Source organism: Tursiops truncatus, chromosome 5 (genome assembly GCF_011762595.2).
Source record: "Tursiops truncatus isolate mTurTru1 chromosome 5, mTurTru1.mat.Y, whole genome shotgun sequence".
In the NCBI taxonomy this organism is placed as follows: Eukaryota; Metazoa; Chordata; class Mammalia; order Artiodactyla; family Delphinidae; genus Tursiops; species Tursiops truncatus.
This window is the reverse complement of record NC_047038.1, coordinates 20,653,793-20,671,685: the sequence shown is the minus strand read 5'-3', so window position 1 is coordinate 20,671,685 and position 17,893 is coordinate 20,653,793. Positions and strand designations below refer to the sequence as shown.

General features: G+C 39.5%; 1 protein-coding gene across 3 annotated transcripts in view; it reads right to left on the bottom strand.

Moving 5' to 3' along the window:
• Nucleotides 1–17,893, bottom strand: part of PRDM5 (PR/SET domain 5) — a 223,117-nt gene that overhangs the window by 9,773 nt on the left and 195,451 nt on the right. For 2 of the 3 annotated variants that reach the window (XM_019928070.3, XM_019928071.3), the window contains one exon: nucleotides 6,163–6,267. In XM_019928070.3, coding sequence (XP_019783629.1) covers nucleotides 6,163–6,267 — 105 coding nt within the window. Of the gene's footprint in view, nucleotides 1–6,162; nucleotides 6,268–17,893 lie in introns of those variants that run through there. The other variant, XR_012331893.1, reaches the window with a different exon arrangement.

Genomic DNA, 17,893 nt, shown 5'->3' with positions numbered 1-17,893 from the left:
GCGGTGGGACTTGAAGAAGAGACTGAAACTGAAGTATAATTTAGTTAGCAAGCTAGAGAGTACACACTGGAATCAGGGAGGCCAAAACAATGTTCCACACCAAGCCAGAAAGGATTTGGACATAAACTAAGACAGTGGTCATTGATTCATTTGTTCATTCCTTTAAAATATTCTTTGACTGCTTCTTATACGCCAGGCATTGTTCTAGGGCTGGGAATACAGCAATAAACAATAACGAAAAACTCTGTTGTCATTTATAATAAATGATAAATAATTAAACAAACAAATACGTAATATTTCAGGTGGATGTAAGTACAGTGAAGGAGAAGGTGACTATGGGGTGAGGGTTAAGAAAGTAATGGAAGTAAGAAAGAAAGAAATTTGAGCCGAGAACTGACAGAAGCACAGGAACAGATCATAAAGACACCTGAGAAGGGCGTTCCAGGCTGGGGAAACGGCAAATACAAAGACCTATTCACAGGAGTGAGCTCAGTGCGTCTGAAAGAACAGCAAAGAAGCCATGTGGCTGGAGTGAGGCAGAGGGTGCGGTGAAGCCAGAGAGGCTGGGGCACAAGGGCGGGGGGTGCAGGTCACATGGCTACTTCCAGACTCTGGTACAGCTCTGGTTTTCACTCTAAATGAGATGTACGGTCGTTGAGGGTTTGAGCCAATGAGAGTAATGTAACACGTATGTAATCTACACACACATACGTAAAATCTGACTCGGGTTTTAGAAAGATCACTGTGGGTGGCCAGTTGAGGACAGACTGTAAAGAGCAAAGATGGAAGGAGGGAGATCAATTAAAAAGCGATTGTGTTGTTCCAGGAGACTAGGTTGTTAGTTGTGGAGGTGTAAGAAGTGTTCACATTCTCAACTTACATACAAAGCCAATCAGATTTGCTACTGCACTGGATGCAGGGGGTGACAGAAAGAGAGAAGTGAAGGTGGCAATGGAAACTTAGACAAGGTGATAGGTTTGAGAAATACAGACAAGCAAAGAGGGTCAGGAATTACTGGGGCTGAAAGGAAGCTGCATGGGTTTGATCCCTGGAATCCTGATTTGGCCAGTTATAAGCAGTGAATGATAGGCAAGTCATTCAAACCCAGGGAGCCTCAACTGCTTCCTATAAGTGGAAATAACACCTACATATTTCTGGACTGTAGTGAAACCAGAGACTATATACAAACCATGGATCACTGTGTCTTTCTAACTACAGAAGCTCAACTAGATGATGCTATTGGTCACGGCTCAGGGAAAGAGAGGTGTCTGGCATGAGGCTCCGACCTTTGGCTTGGGCTATTTGGAGACAGTGGAGTTCTCAGAGAGATGGGTAGTTAAAGGAAACATGTTGAGAGCTTGAGAAGGCTGGGAGATCATGATTTCAGTCTGGAATACAGGGGAGATGTCTCATAGGCACCTCACAATATCTGTCCAGAGTTCAAAGAGAAATCTAGGCAGGGAAAGAAAGATTTGGAAGTCATCTACCATATGTGTAGTAGCTAAAGATATTTAAAGTTAAATAGGTATGGCATGCTGGGGGAGCTGCAGAGCACGGAACGACTGGGCCTAAGGTGTTAGAGTGGTGTTGATGAGTGAGGTGGCATTTGAGCAAAATTGTAAAGAACTGAAGTGGATACGTATCAGTTTCTTCTTTACAATTTTGCTCAGATGCCACTCAAATGTCATATATATATGGTAGACAGTGGGAACGGGAGCAGAAAAAGACTATCTAGGCAGAGGGAACAGTGTATGCAAGGTACCTGGAACAAGAGACAGATATGAAACAGTATCACTGCTTCAGGAAACTCTAAATGTTAGTGCAAAGAAACTGCAGAATACTGACATAAGATTTTTAAGACATAAAATAGTAAGAATTGAGAAAGACCATAATAATCTTTCAGTCAAGTAGGAAGGCAGATTTTACCTTATAGGTTGTGAGACGCCATCATAGAGAAGCACATGACTGAGTTTACATTAAAAATGTCACATTTTGATATTACTACCAAACCCAAAGAAATAAAAACGATTATAAGAGAATACTATGAACTGTATGCCAACAAATTAGATAACCTAGTTGTCATGGACAAATTCCTAGAAATACACAAATTACCAAAACAGACTCAAGAAGAAACAGAAAAATTCAGAAGACCTATAACAAGTACAGGAATTGAATCAAAAAACCTCCCAACAAAGAAAAGTCCAGAACTCAATGGTTTCATTGATGAATTCTAACAAACATTTAAAGAAGAATTAACACCAATCCTCTCAAACTCTTCCCAAAAATAGAAAAGGAGGGAACACTTCCTAATTCTGTGACGCCAGCACGGCCTTGATACCAAAGCCAGACAAAGATATTACAATGAAAGAAAACTACAGACTAATACCCCTATGAATATATAGGAAAAAATCTTCAAATGAACAAACAAAAAAAAACAAGACAAAACAAAACAAAAAACTCTAACAGGGGGTTCCCTGGTGGCGCAGTGATCTAGAGTCCGCCTGCCAATGCAGGGGATATGGGTTCATGTCCCGGTCCGGGAAGATCCCACATGCCGCGGAGTGGCTGGGCCCGTGAGCCATGGCCGCTGAGCCTGCGCGTCCGGAGCCTGTGCTCTGCAACGGGAGAGGCCACAACAGTGAGAGGCCTGCGTACCGCAAAAAAAAAACCTCTAACAAGCTGAATCCAAGATCATGTTAAGAGGATTATAAGCCATGAACAAGTGGCTGTATCCCAGGACTGTAACAGTAGTTCAACATAAAAAGAAATCAAACAATGTACCGCACCACATTAACAGGACAAAAGGGAAAAATGATAATTTCAAGTGATTCAGAAAAGCATTTGACAAGATTCAAAACCCTGTCTTGATAAAAATATTCAGAGAACTAGAAGAGAACCTCCTCAACACAATAAAGGACATTCATAAAAATCTCACATCTACCATCATATTCAATGGTAAAAGACTGAAAAAATGCAAAAGAATGGACCTCTAACTCACACCATATACAAAAATTCAACTCAAAAAGGATCAAAGGCCTAAATGTAAGAGCTAAAACTATAAAGCTCTTAGAAAAAAATATATGGGTAAATCTTTATGACCTCGAATTTGGCAATAGATTCTTAGATATGACACCAAATGCATGAAGAGAAGGAGAAAATGGGTAAATTAAACTTCATCGAGACTGAAAAGTTTTGTGCATCAAAGGACATTATCAAGAAAGCAAAAAGAGAACATATAGAATGAAAGAAAATATTTGCAATCATATCCGATAAGGGTCTAGTATCCAGTATCTCACACTCAACAACAGAGACAATCAACACAATTTTAAAATGGGCAAAGGACTTGAATAGACATTTCTCCAAAGCTGATACACAAACGGCTAACAAACAAGTACATGGAGAGATGTTCAACATCACTAATCCTGTGGGAAATGTAAATCAAAATGACAATGATATACCACTTCACATCCATTAAGATGACTATAATTTAAAAAAAACAGAAAATAATAAGTGTTTACAAGGATGAGGAGAAATTGGAATCCTTGTGCATTCCTGGTGGGAATATAAAATGGTACAGCTACTGTGAAAAGCAGTATGGCAGTTCCTCAAAAAGTCAAACATAGGGCTTCCCTGGTGGCACAGTGGTTGAGAGTCCACCTGTCAATGCAGAGGATACGGGTTCGTGCCACGGTCCGGGAAGATCCCACATTCCGCAGAGCGGCTAGGCCCGTGAGCCATGGCCGCTGAGCCTGCGCATCTGGAGCCTGTGCTCCACCACGGGAGAGGCCACAACAGTGAGAGGCCCGCATACCGCAAAAAAAAAAAAAAAAAAAAAGTCAAACATAGAATCACTATATGGGCACAGCAATTCCACTCCTAGGTATATACCCAAAAGAACTGAAAACTGGTACTTAAAACTTGTATACACACGTTTGTCTCAGCACTGTTCACAACAGCCACGAGGTAGAAACAACCCAAATGTTCATCAGCTGATGAACAGATAAACTGTGTTGTATACATAAAATGGAGTATCATTCAGCCATAAAAAGTAATGGTGCACTGACACAAGCTGCAACGTAGATTATCCTTGAAAACACTGTGCTAAGTGAAAGAAGCCAGTCACAAAAGGTCACATATTGTATGATTCATTTATATTAAATATCCAGAATAGGTAAACCTATAGAAATGAAAGCAGACTGGTGCCTGCCAGGGTGTGGGGAGAGTGAGAGGTAACTGTTTAGCGGGTATGGAACTTTACTTGGGGGTGACAAAAATGTTCTGGAATCAGAGGTGATGGCTGCACATCACCGTCAATGTACTAAAGGCCACTGAATTGTTCACTTGACAATGGTTAATTTTATGTTATGTGAATTTCATTTCGATTTTTAAAAAATCACCTTGGTGGGGGATTATTACATCTATAGGATGTAGTAAGAAATGTAATAAGATAGGATGTAATAAGAAATAGTAAGGTGAGGGTCCAGGCTACGCACCGCTAGTGGGAATGGGAACTGAGAGTAAGGAATGGATCTGAGAACCATTTAGGAAGGAGATAGACTGGAAGTGGGGTGAGAAAGGAGGACTTCTATCTGGAATGGGTAGGTTAAGAGAATAAGATTTTGGAACAGACAGCCAGTTCCCTGACCAGGCTGCATTTCAGGGAAGTTTTGGAGGCATTAAACTTGGATCTCTCCTCAACAGACCAGTCCGGACTGCAGATAAGGCTCAGAGAGATTTGAACATCTGACAGAAGTAAATGGGATAGAAGTAGATAGAAAAAATCATGCTTGTAACATAATTTTTAAAAAATAACATCATGGTCCAGTCTGTGTAAGGAAGCAGTCCACAAAAATATTCAGCATAAATAAAAGTCAGGTAGAGCGTGATAGAAGGAAGATGTCCATACACAGTTAATATTTAATTTCTATTTCCCATCACTTATTTGTGTAGTTGTGCAATTAAATAATCCAAAAAAAGTTTTGCTTTTATGAAAATGCTTCCAATAAAAGCACCAATGGATTGAACGTTCAATCCATTAAATTATGAAACTGGCTGTACCTCCAGTCCAGGATAGAGCTCTCCATGTGTACATTTCTTTCTCTACAAGTAGTTCTCTCCTTAAAGAAGTTCACTGTTGATAAAGGTATTTTTATGAGTAGGTACACTGGGAGTACGTTGTTGCCTTAACCTTACAACCAAAGTTTCATGGAAAGACAAGGAAAACATCTTACGTTTGTGAGTTTCCTTTCATATGGACTGCTTACTCCATCCTTTATCCTTTGGGATATGCCAAGGGGACTGAGTACTCAAGTTTCCCTCAACATTTAAAGAGAACTATGTACTGTGCAATTTCACAGATTACAACTTTAATGTTTCTTCTTACATTGAGCTACATTAATACTTTTTTTTTTTGCTATTTTTGTGTTAGAAATAAGAACAAGAAGTGAGTGCTTTCCCTAACACCTGTGTCAATTTTCTGTCAACTGTCAATCTTACACAGAATGGTGATGCTGTTCATCGATGAACCATTTTTCTCTAGATTAATCAATGATCCAATTAATTTTACTGACAATGGTAGTATTTCTGTCCTTTCATTAATAATGTGAACTATGTCGATAATTTCATTTCACTTCAAATGTCATAAGCAGAAAATCTAAACAATTGGCAGTGGCGTTTTTTAAACAAAGGAGTTTATGCATGTTTTAGAAATTGTTTGGCTTTAACAAAATAAATAATATCTATAACCAGTTAAATCTCTGGTTTAACTATCATTAACCTGTCAAAGACTTGGACAGACACATGAAAGCTGTCTTGAATCATCATGTATTTATACCTTGGAAGAACAACTCAATTGCATTAAAACAGGGTACAGGCATGTCTTAAAGAAAATCAGAGTTCATTTGGTGCCAGTAAACTAGGATAAAAAACATTGCTACAACGTGGTTACATGGATTATGCAATCAAAAGGTATAAAGAGCACAAGACATTAATAGACACAGATCAGCACTGTAAAGCGCACACACACACACACTCTCTCTCTCTCTCTCTCTCTCTCATACATGCACAAATAGATGCATGGATACACCCACACACACATACATATCTCCTGTTACCGGAGGTTACTGGAGGACACTAGGGAAAGAAAAGGGAAGCCAAACTCACATCACACTGAAAAGGCTTTTCTCCGGTGTGCGTCCTCTTGTGCTCATCCAGGCCTCGCTTCTGGCTGAAGGCCTTGCTGCAGTCTGAGCACTTGTATGGTTTCTCCTGCAGTCAGTGAAAAGAGACCATGAATTTGAGTGAATGCAGAGCCCTCCTTTTGAAGGTGTACGTGGGAGGGTGTTTTATCTAGTTCTGCAAGGTGCTGGCAGCACATTCATAGTGGTGTCATGAATTATTTTAAATTTTCAGGGGAAAACAGGAGTACTCAAAATCTCTTGGGCAGTCTTAAAACTACCAGGTGGTTCACAGTTCCAACACTAGATCGCACAACATTTCTTTCGATGCAGTCCTATCTGTGCAAAGGGAGATTCTGCATGATTGCTGTGATCTAACTACTTACTGAACTGAACTTAACGTTTTCTTTTGGTTTCGGAGTGCATGCCACAAAGGTTTCGTGGAGCAAGACAGTTTGGGACCCCTGGTTTACATGGTGCAAACTGTTCACTGTCTCAAAGGGATTCCTGGGAATGAAAGCTCAGAACCAAATGTTCAACAGGTTTTGGGGGTAAATTTAAGAAGTTAGAGCTCAATTGTGCTTTAAGTATTTTCATTTCCTTTTTTTTTTAACATCTTTATTGGAGTATAATTGCTTTACAATGGTGTGTGAGTTTCTGCTTTATAACAAAGTGAATCAGCTATACATATACATATATCCCTATACCTCCTCCCTCTTGCGTCTCCCTCCCACCCTCCCTATCCCACCCCTCTAGGTGGTCACAAAGCTGATCTCCCTGTGCTATGCGGCTGCTTCCCACTAGCTATCTAATTTACATTTGGTAGTGTATATATGTCCATGCCACTCTCTCACTTCGTCCCAGCTTGCCCTTCCTCCTCCCCATGTCCTCAAGTCCATTCTCTACCTCTGCGTCTTTATTGCTGTCCTGCCCCTAGGTTCTTCAGAACCTTTTTTTTTTTTTAGATTCCATATATATGTGTTAGCATTTCTATCGTCCAATCTTTTTTCCTAGGTAGGAGATGTTCTTTTATAAAATCGAAATTACTTTTTAAAATGAGGCATTTTTTTACAGCTGGTCATAGACTCTTAAGGAAAAGAAATATATCCATAGACAAAGGAAAAAATGATCCACATTCCTTAGCCATCTTTGATACCAGGAACTTACATCACCATCTTTTTAGCTTGGAATAAATTGCAAAATAAATTAATTAACATTGTTTCATCAAAACAGCAGGCCACTAATTACTAAATAGTGCACGGATAAACAGATTCGTTTAAAGTAAAATTGCAGTGTTTTTTCAAATATAGCTTCAAAAATACTGTTACAGACACTTTTTGAATTGAGGTAGTGTGTATATATGTTTCATATTTCATGTTAGCGTAGACAAGTTCTATTTATATTTTCTCCTTGGTATTTAAAAGACATTATGAAAATTTTCAGGCCTACAAAACGGTATGTAAACAATCGCACACACACATGTGTACCCATCGGCCAGCTTAAGACATGGAACATTCTTGTGAACATGAGCGCCGGTTCATTCATTCTTAGTGAGTACAGTATTACATTCAATGGCTACATTCTCCAGTGATGGACAGTTAAGTTTTTCCCAAGTTTTCACTCTTACAAATAATGTTGTTCTGAATATTCTTGTAAATGTATACTTGAACACAGATGAGCATAATTCCCTACGGCATGTGTATCTAGAAGTGGAACTGCACCTTCAACTTTTCTAGGAATGGCCAAGTAGCTCTACAAAGTGAATAAACCATTTTACACTCCAATATCCAGTATATCCTTATAATTTTATCACTGTAGTTTACAAATTTTGACACTCTCATTAGGTACACGGTGAGTATATGTAAGTTTAAAACTATTCTACTCCTGGAAAATAGGACCTTTTATCATTTTGAAATGACCTTCTTCTTCTGTAATCATCCTTTTTACCTTAAAATTAATTTGGTATTAATATAGCTATAAAAGCTTCTTAAAATTAGTATCTGCTGGAGTTTGGGAGACTTGTTGAGATGTTGGTCAAAGGGTACAAATTTGCAGTTAGAAGATGAGTGAGTTCTGGAGATCTAATGCACGGCATTGTGAATATAGTCAACTGCACTGTAGTATGCAGTTGCTAAAAGTTGCTAAAAGCCTAGATCCTAAATGTTCTCACTGCAAAAAAAGAAATAATTACATGACATGATGAAGGTGTTAGCTAACACTATGATGTAATCATACTCTAATATACAAATGTATCAAATCAACAGGTTGCATGCCTTAAACTTATACAATGTTATATGTCAACTATATCTCAGTTTAAAAAAAGAGGCAAAAAATAAAATTAGGATTTGCCTGTTATATTCATCTTTTTACTTTCAAACAGTCTATATATCCTTAGGTATGATAAGCGTCTGTTGTAAACAGCATACGACTCAATTTTTTTAACCCAAACCAATGGCACTTTTCTTAAGATAGTGAACTTTGCTTTTTAATATTTATTATCATTTAAAAATTATATTGTTATAATATAATTTAATTGCCATTATAATAAATAAAATACAATAGTATATTTATCATTATTAATAATATATTTAAATATATTTCTAACATTTTATTTTGTGTACTGCTTTTATCTTGTTTGTTTTCTAAGGTTTTCTCCCCTATATTTTCTTTCATGTTTTGGATTTCCTTTCCCCCCTGCATTATTATAGAACTTACAAACTCTATTTCTATCCTTTTACTGGTTATCCTTAAAATTTTTTTTACCATGTGCATTTAACACAATTAAAGTTATTTATTTTACCTCGTATTAATTAACATGCCCTGTAGAATGCTCTGTCTTACATGTTATATGTAGCAGTATTTCATTTGTATCTTGATTTTTAATGCCCGGTATGGAATCATTATGATTTTATACAATCAGTGTGGTTTAGCCCAACACACTTTAACAATTTCTTTACTTTTCATGCTTTCTGACATATTTGAATTTCCAAGGATCTGTTGATAGTAAATTCTGATTTTGATTGAAAGTGGCTTTGCTTCTCATTTGTCATTGAATGAAAGCCTACAACCCCAATTAGATCTTTCTATTTTTCATGTCTCTTAACCTGCCTTTGCCATTTCCATCTCTTTGTATTGCACTCTATGTAATTTCTTTAGGATCAGTTGATCAATTCAATTCAGGTATGAATAACTTGCTACCTAATAGGATCACTTTGAGTTTTTAATTTCCTATACTGTAGTTTTAATTTCTAGAACTTTTTATTTGGTTCAATTATGCTTAAATTTTTGATACAATCTTACTTTCTATTCATGCTGCTTATGCCTATTTAAAAATATTCCAGGCATTTTTACAACTTTCTTCATCTGATAAATCATTATCTTATGTGCTCTGTGGAAGTCTAGTTCTGCTATTTGTAGTTTCTCCTGTCTCGTGCTCATGGCTCTTGTTTCCTTGGGTGTTTCTGGAATTTGAAATCATGAACTCATGTTTGGTGGTCTTTATCTGTTAAACTCCTGTGACCCCCAGGTTGAGGGTAAGTCCCTCCAGACAGCATTTGTGTTTGCTTCTGCCAGGCACTCCAGGATGCTATCAATCAGAGACCATTTTAGGTTTACTTCTTGCCCGAGGGTTTTCTGGTCAGGGAAGCATTTTAAGGCTGAACTCCAAACACACTTGAGGGAAGGACTGTGGTTACAAACTCTAAGGAGAACTCTTTCTCTAGGCAGCAATTACTTCAAGACAGTTAAACATCCCGAGCATTTCTGTTTGCCAAAAGTAGATTATTTCTAGCCTCTGATTTCATTTTGAGCATAGTCTTTTGGGGTCCCAGAATTATGGGGGGATGTGGTTCCATCTTGCCCTTTAACCTGAACCCAGAGCTTGTCCCTTTTCCATCACCACTAAAAACCAAGTCTTGAGTTCACCGAAACTGTAAACACCCTGCAAGGCGCTGCACCCTCAACTTGACCTCACCACTCTGGAGTTGGGTTTCAGTTTTGTTTGTTGGGTCCTGGAGATCACTTTTACTTTTTTTTTTTTACACAATCAGATATTTGCTGTTTGCTTTATCTTATCCAGCATTTGATAGCATTGTACGGGGTATCTTTTCCAGGAAATGGAGTCTACCATATTGCCAGAAATGGAAGTAACCATATGTATAATTTTCAGGACATGAAAAATGTATTTTAAGTTGACTGTTCACAATCAACAGGAAAAAAGTAATTGCGTTTTACTGGCAGTCTACGAAATACGATGTTTACGGCCTTTCCCTCTAGTCTGAATAAACACAATCTCTTTTCACATGTTGCATTATTCTTAGCCTCTATTATTTCTTCAAATACTGCCTAGTTAAAAAAAAAATCTTTAAAAGGAAAATGTAGTTCTAAGTATTTAGATCAGGAATTTTCTGGGAACCCCTGTGACTGTTTATTAGCTTTTATTATATCCAAATGTTTCATGTAACTTAATGTTTTAAAGCATATAAAACATATCAATACAATGTATATGAGAAGGAAAAAAAAGGAAAGCTTTTCTCCCTGCAATTTATCTGTAAAACGAGATCTCGTAAAGAAGTGAGAGGTACATCACTGTGGCAGCTGCCAATGACAGGTAAAGGTCTGGCAGAGAACAACCTAAGACAGGACCAACTAGCTGAATGACATCCTAAGAGAAGTTTCAGGGAAGAGAAGGCAGTGAAAAGCAAGTTCTGAGCATCACTGATTAAGACCATCCCTCCCACTCATTCCTAAATTTCCTCATAGGAGATACTGTCTAGGTAAGCATCCTAGAGGCGGCCCTATGGATACTGAGAGGTTCCCAGCCAGTATATGGAGATTCTGGTGGGTCACAGGGGCTTTGCAGTTATCACCAGAGGTTTGAAGTCTCAAATATGTTATGCATTGGCTTGGATTGAATAAATAATGTCTTATACACACACATACACTCACGCACATAGTGATATTTTCAAATGTTTACAGATCCTATTGGTGATTAACTCAATATATTCATTTACGAATGCCGCTGAATCATATCACTTTCACTTAATTATTTTCTCCTATAAGACACTAAAAGTGCAACAGCCATCATGTGTTTCTATGTGTATGTTGGCAGGAAAGTGGGGGGTGAAATTTATAATGTCAGAAAGGTCCCTCCACTTCAGAAAGTTTGAGAATCACCGTTGGAAGAGGGACCCGTTTGATTAAGTAGCTCTGTATTTGCCTGGACTCTCTCTTCTTTACTGAGAACCATTTGTAGCCAGGAATTCCCTGGGGTTTTTGCTCTCAGATAAGCTCACAAAGGACCCCAAAATCACATTTCCCTGTCAGTCTAGAAAGAAGCGTTCTCCGAGTGCTTAGGCCATAGCAAAGAAGAAACTATGTTTATCGCTCAAAGGCCTGTCTGTCTCCTTCATCCCTAGTTCTTATTCAAAGAGTCCATACTTTTCCTGAAGATCCTGAAAGGAGGGGTATAATTCGTGACACGTATTGGTCAGACTGCCTTGCAGTGCTCCTTGGGAGGACCTTTCATGCCCACCCTGGAAGGGATTCCGATTTATAGTGAATGTTGCCAAATCAAGTATTAGAGAATTCCTGCTCCAGAAAAAGCTTTTATGCCAGAGGAAGAGCCAGGAGGTCACAGGTCACTCATCTCAAGTTTAAGAATATCAAATGAACTGAAATAGGAGGAAATACATGCATTTTCTTTCTCAGAACAGAAAATCTCATCCCCCTTCCTTACTAATTTCTTCCATTACTCCTAATCAGCCATGTTAAAGAAATAGCACCCTTCACATGGTAAACACAGTCGGGCACAGAGAGTAAGCTGAGTGGTACAGAGCATATTATTACAAAGACACCTGCACCTGTTCCTGTTCCTTTCTCTGAAAATTGTGAAAAAATCTTTGCTGCCTCTAGAACATTCCTGAGTATACTCAGTCATAACTTAGCAATCCAGAAGAATCCATGCTTGTGCACAAGGGTTCACGAGAGCTTCAGTTCTGATCTTCACTGCCTATCCTTGCATTAAGGTTCACTGAAGATGACGGTGGTTAGGTAATTAGTGACTGACACAGCAAGGGACCACGTGACAGAGAAAGCTCCGGAAGCCATATAGGCTTCTTACTGCGGCTGAGCTATCTACTACCTTCCCAAGGACACACTGGAAAACAGCCTGCAGGCCGCTGTGGCTGGACTGCAAGCATGTCTGGATACTGCTGGACTTCCAAAAGCCTCAACACCCCTCCTCCACAAAGAGCACAACAATATCGTCATCTTAACATGAATCGCATCCTAACTTCATTACTTCTCTTCTGCTATCTTTCCCTCCATTATGAAATCTTTAAACTGGGCACAAAATCTGATTCAATGAAGTATCATGGAAATTGTCTGTAACTGTTTCAGAATGGAACACATAGTATAAATTACACATTTTAACTCATTAGCTGGATTTAACTAGAGACAAAATGATTAGGTTCTTGATGAATTCTGTTTCTGAATGATTATACAGTTTAACTGACAAATAGCTTGTCCTTTGTCATCGTAACTGGGGAGCCATTACGGAATGGAGGCAATCTATTTGTCAGTTAAACTGTGTAATCTACCAAAGGCAGAATTCATCAGCAGTCTAATCAGCCTAGCTTTAATCAAACAGCGCTTGGCAGAATTCATTCAGAAGGTAGGATTTATAGAGCTCTGATGCCCTGCACCTTGTGATGTAGCTAATAAAAGTCATATTTTTGTGCTAGCGCCCATCTATTAAAGGAACAGAAACTTCAAGTGTTATATTTCTTGCCAACATAAACTGAATAACTAAATTTCAGAATCATTTCAGAGGGCTCGATAGAGAAAATCACATTGTTTATAAATCTTGGAGGGGTCTAAATGTTGAAATTCTATGAAATAGAAATGTATTGGAGGCTTTCTCGTAGTTTAGTTAAGAATTGCTTGCCAGGAGGTAAAGAAGCACGTCCCCCATTACACAGACTCCCAAAGACAAGGATGGATCATGGGCAGATTATCCACATGCTGCGGATACATGATCCTCAGATGCCCTATGAGGGTTAAAGGACACTGCCCAAAATCCTTTAAAAATATAAAAATATAATGTAGCCCTTTTAGTTACAAGTTACCCATTTCACCTCTGCCAAAGTCTATAGTATGTCCAACAGGAGAAAGTCAACCACTACTGTAGCAGCTGAGAAAATGGGAAACTGAGTGTTTTCGTGCTAGGTCACAATCAAATAGAAAAAGAAAATATCACAAATGAGCATTTTCCCGTGTAGTCAGAGGTCAGTGTAAATGGTGTCAGGAAGTCATGGAATGATGGTTAATAAATGTTCTTTCACGGCAGTGGTAGCCTGACCTCAATACAGTTAAGAAAGGAAAATTAGTAAAGCAATTAAAAGAACACAGGCAGGCTAGTGAGTACGGTAATAAAGACTGTCAGAGCCTGTGGTATTCTGAATATACATAAACACGTTTTGCTTATGAGTGGGTTCAACCTGTGAGTGAAACACTTGGCTATTATAACTTAAATGAACGTTTGTTCACTTGATGGACAAACCTCTTCTCTATTTGTCTTGCTCAAAGCTGTAACGAGACCAAGAGTGTCTGTGCTGTTAATGAAATAATTTCCATGTGAGCAACCTGGGTATCAAGTACAATTTGAGAGAAGAAACTCACTAAAGAGGAAACAGATGTAGACACAAGTGTCTCTGACACTCCCTCTCTCACACACACACAAGTGTGTTAGCATTAAAAGTTATCTTCTGGTACAAATTAATTTCACTTGATTATGTTTTCTAGATTAAGGTTATTTTATAGCTATTAATATTTACCCTATTAGAGTTCAGAAAAACAAAGCCTTTTACTAGATGATCATTTCCTATTTCTAAGTTTAAAAGAAAATCCAAAACACCTCATGAAGCAGAGGTTCATGAATTTCTTAAATACGAGCTGTGAGTTTCTTAAATGCATGAATTTCATTTTGTTAAGTTATACATTTCTTAAATATGAAATAAACAAAAATTTTGTAAGGTTTTAGTTTCCCATTTTCTCAGCTGCTACAGTAGTGGTTGACTTTCTCCTGTTGGACCTACTACAAACTTCGGCAGAGATGAAATGGGCAACTTGTAACTTAAAAGGGCTACATTATATTTTTCCGTTTTTAAAGGATTTGGGGCAATGTCCTTTAACCCTCGGACTTTTCCATCTGCAGAGTGTCTCACTAATTTCCAAAGTGGAATATGGCACGTCAAGTGCAAGGCAAGATCATATACAGACAGTCTTAGCCTCTTTCTAGTCTGCACCTCGGCAAGACTCATTTGCCAAACGTCCCTGAGACAAGCACAGAGCTCCGCTGTGACCCGGAGCAGGGTTCCTCAGCCTCAGTACTACGATATCTAGGGCCAGATCATTCTTTGTTTGGTTGGGAGGGGGGCTATCCCATGCACCCAGTAGGCATCAATAGCACCTCCACTCAAGCTGTGACTACTCAAAGTATCTCCGCATGTTACTAAACGTATCCTGAGTGGCAAAACGGCAAAAGCACTGTACAGAAGAGTGCTTCTGGAACCATCTGTAGTGAAAGACTGTGTTTTTCTCAATGTGCTGCTGACTGATGCTTTTCTAAAATATATTTAAAATGAATTACTAAAAAAAAAACTGGTCGTGCATTTAGATGTGCAGCAAAGTCAGAATGCTATAAAAGTTCTAAACACTTCCTCACAATTTTCATACTTATTTCATCACAGACCAGAAACAAAGAGTCTGTGGGCTGGTACTGTTTTTTCAGCCATACTTTGAATAGCACTGGTCTAGAATAAAAATGTCTGATCACAGGATGTCCATGATTCAGTTTCATCATCATCTAGGTGAACACATTCTAAAATATAATTACACCTAAACCTTGAATTAAATATCATTTTAATATTACATATAAAAATTCCAAGTTTTATGGTTGGGAGGTAGGGAGGTTATAAATGGAGGAAGAATGAATACTTGTTTGAACCTGGGTGAGGTACATGGAGATTCATTATCCTATTCTCTCTGCTTCTGTAGGTTTGAAATTTTTTTAATAAAAAGTAAAAAGATATTTTAAAAATTGTTTTGTTATTATTATTATTTTTTTGCTTTCATGTTATTTTAAAACTTAAAACATCACCATTCTGCTTGAAAGATCCTGTCTTTTTTTTAGAGGGGCCCTTTTTGATATCAGGATGATGGACTTGGTAAAAATTAAGCCATCTCAGATGTCAGAAACACTGTCTCAGAAATGGCTTCTCAGAGGTGACCCGGTGCTCCTGGGACCGGCCCTGCTGTAAGCCCCGAGATGCGGCCTGGCCAGCAGCAGAGTCCCGAAACCCAGCTCCTCTCTCCCAGCCCAGCATGCCCAGCTTGTTCACTCAAATGTGCCTCCAGAGAAGAGGGTGTCTTGTGTAACTGGGTTAGCATCTGACCTCACGTTGGACTCCACATGACAGATCCTCTGAGAAGAAAAGAAAGCTCCAGGCAGCGTCGTGCAGTGGCCCTAACCACTGACCAGGGCTCCGCCTTGACGTGTGCTTCTCAGTGTGGCAGAGACTGTGAAGCCCATGCTGAAATTTCCAGATTTTTCCTAGGAGCCAACTAATTCTCTTGGTAACGTTGGCTTTGTGACCAAAAGATGGCAACCTGTTTCTATAAAGCATCCACTTGGCAACAGAATTACGGGTGGCATTTATAGGAGGGTGGCCCCATGGGCTGCTGTTACACACAGCCCAGCGGACAGATCTACGGCCCACAGGACGGCAGGCCATATATCTGACAGCTCCCCCTAATGGCCCCATTTCTGAAAGTGCACGTGCCACCAGCTGCACACCATCAAAAGGCACTGAGTTTCCCTCTGACAAGCAGCCTCGACTAGAAAACTTCTTTTACAGATGTTTATAGCTTTTGTGGCTTTTTATTCACCGTCTTATTTTTATAGCCGGTGTGATCTTTCAACATATGACAAAACATACCCAAGGCCTAGTAAACAACGCACCTAAAAATTCTAACTCTTAGGGAAGCCTACAGAAAGCTAGGAGAAAATTTACAGCAGGTTTCTACACAAGATGTCCATAACTGGTCTTGCATTGTAGCTAATGGAAAACACACATTGTGTAAACTAGGAAAATGTACTGCACAATTCACATTCAGAAAACTAAAAGCAAGCCCAGTAAATAGAATAGAATTTTTAAATTTAAGGGATGTATACAGACTTTAAATAGAAACAAGGAAGCACTCGGTCACTTGTTAGTTAATCCACTCTTGAGGCCCATAGAATAATGTGTGTAAGTGGCATGGCTGGAAGAAAGTCCTATCACTGAGAGCACAGAGGTGATAGAAGAGCTTGTCTGGCATAAACCAAGCAAAGAATTGCCCAAACTAGCTCAAAAACCTTGTTTTCTTGCGGCCACAGGAGTGACACAAACTGGTCCATTTGGAACAGTCAGATAAACCAACCTAACTAAAATTTTCCTCATACTTTCACTCTCCTAAGCTCTAGCCCAGTGGATTTCATACCTGCCTGCACATTCAAATCACCTGGGAATCTTTTTAAAAATATTGATGATAGGTCCCACCCCACAGAGACTGATTTATCTGGTCTAGGTGTGGCCAGGCATTGGTGTTTCTTTAAAGCTCCCAAGGTGCTTCTTCTAATGTACAACCAGAACAGATCAGTAAGAACTTATGATCTGGTCCACCATCCTCTCAAGTAATAACTGCAATAGTAATAATTACGACAACAGCAGCAATAACTTCTATCTCCCCTTCTCTTACTATTACTTATGCTTTACCACCAGGGCACTCTGGTGCATGTTTACAGACTGCCTACTTCATGGCTGGCAAAGTGCTAGGAACTTTTAAGGATTTTTTTTCCCCATTTAATTGTTAAGCAATGCTGCAAATTGGTATGGTTATTCTCACTTAGCAGACGAAGAAACATTAATTTAAACATATTTCCAAGGTTTATACAATCAGGTAGAGAGGGCAGAACTCAAAATAAGGCACTCGTACTCCAGGGCTGGGGTCTGTGGTGACCTATGGCTTCCTCCCCATGCACACCCCTCCCTTGGTCAAGCACTCTGGAACAGGTGACTCCAGAGCCCAGCCAAGAGAGGGAACCTGGATCAGGCTCAGCCTTGGCCTCCAAACCTGCCTGCCCATGGAATCACCTGGGGAGCTTCAAAAGCTGCTCATGCCGGTGACCCAGCCCCCAGAGGGTGTGACTGCACTGCTCTGGGGCGTGGCCTGGGATTCTCCAGGAGATTCTAATATGCAGACCCATTTAGAAACTGCTAGGCTAAGCCAATGACGGAAACTCCATTTCTTCTGCAGTGGTGGGTTTAGACTGGAGCACATGACACGTCTGTGGTTACTGAAGAGAAAGTAAGTCCACAGGGCATTCGGGAAAAGGCCTCCTCTGCCTGGTGAGGCCGACCACGGACAGAGGTGATGCCCGAGCGGCGGCCGAGGAGCTGACTGAGGACCGCAGGAGAGATGAAAGGACCTGGGCCACGGAAGACCCCGTTGAGCCACTGCATAACCAACCCCAGGCTGGCCCTACCTCTGAAAGTCTTGTTATGGGACTTAATAAATACCACAGTTTAAGCCCTTTTAAGTTAGGCTTTCGGTTATGGAGCGTGAAAGCATTCTGCTTTCTACATCTTCCCGACCATCACGTCATATTCCGGCAG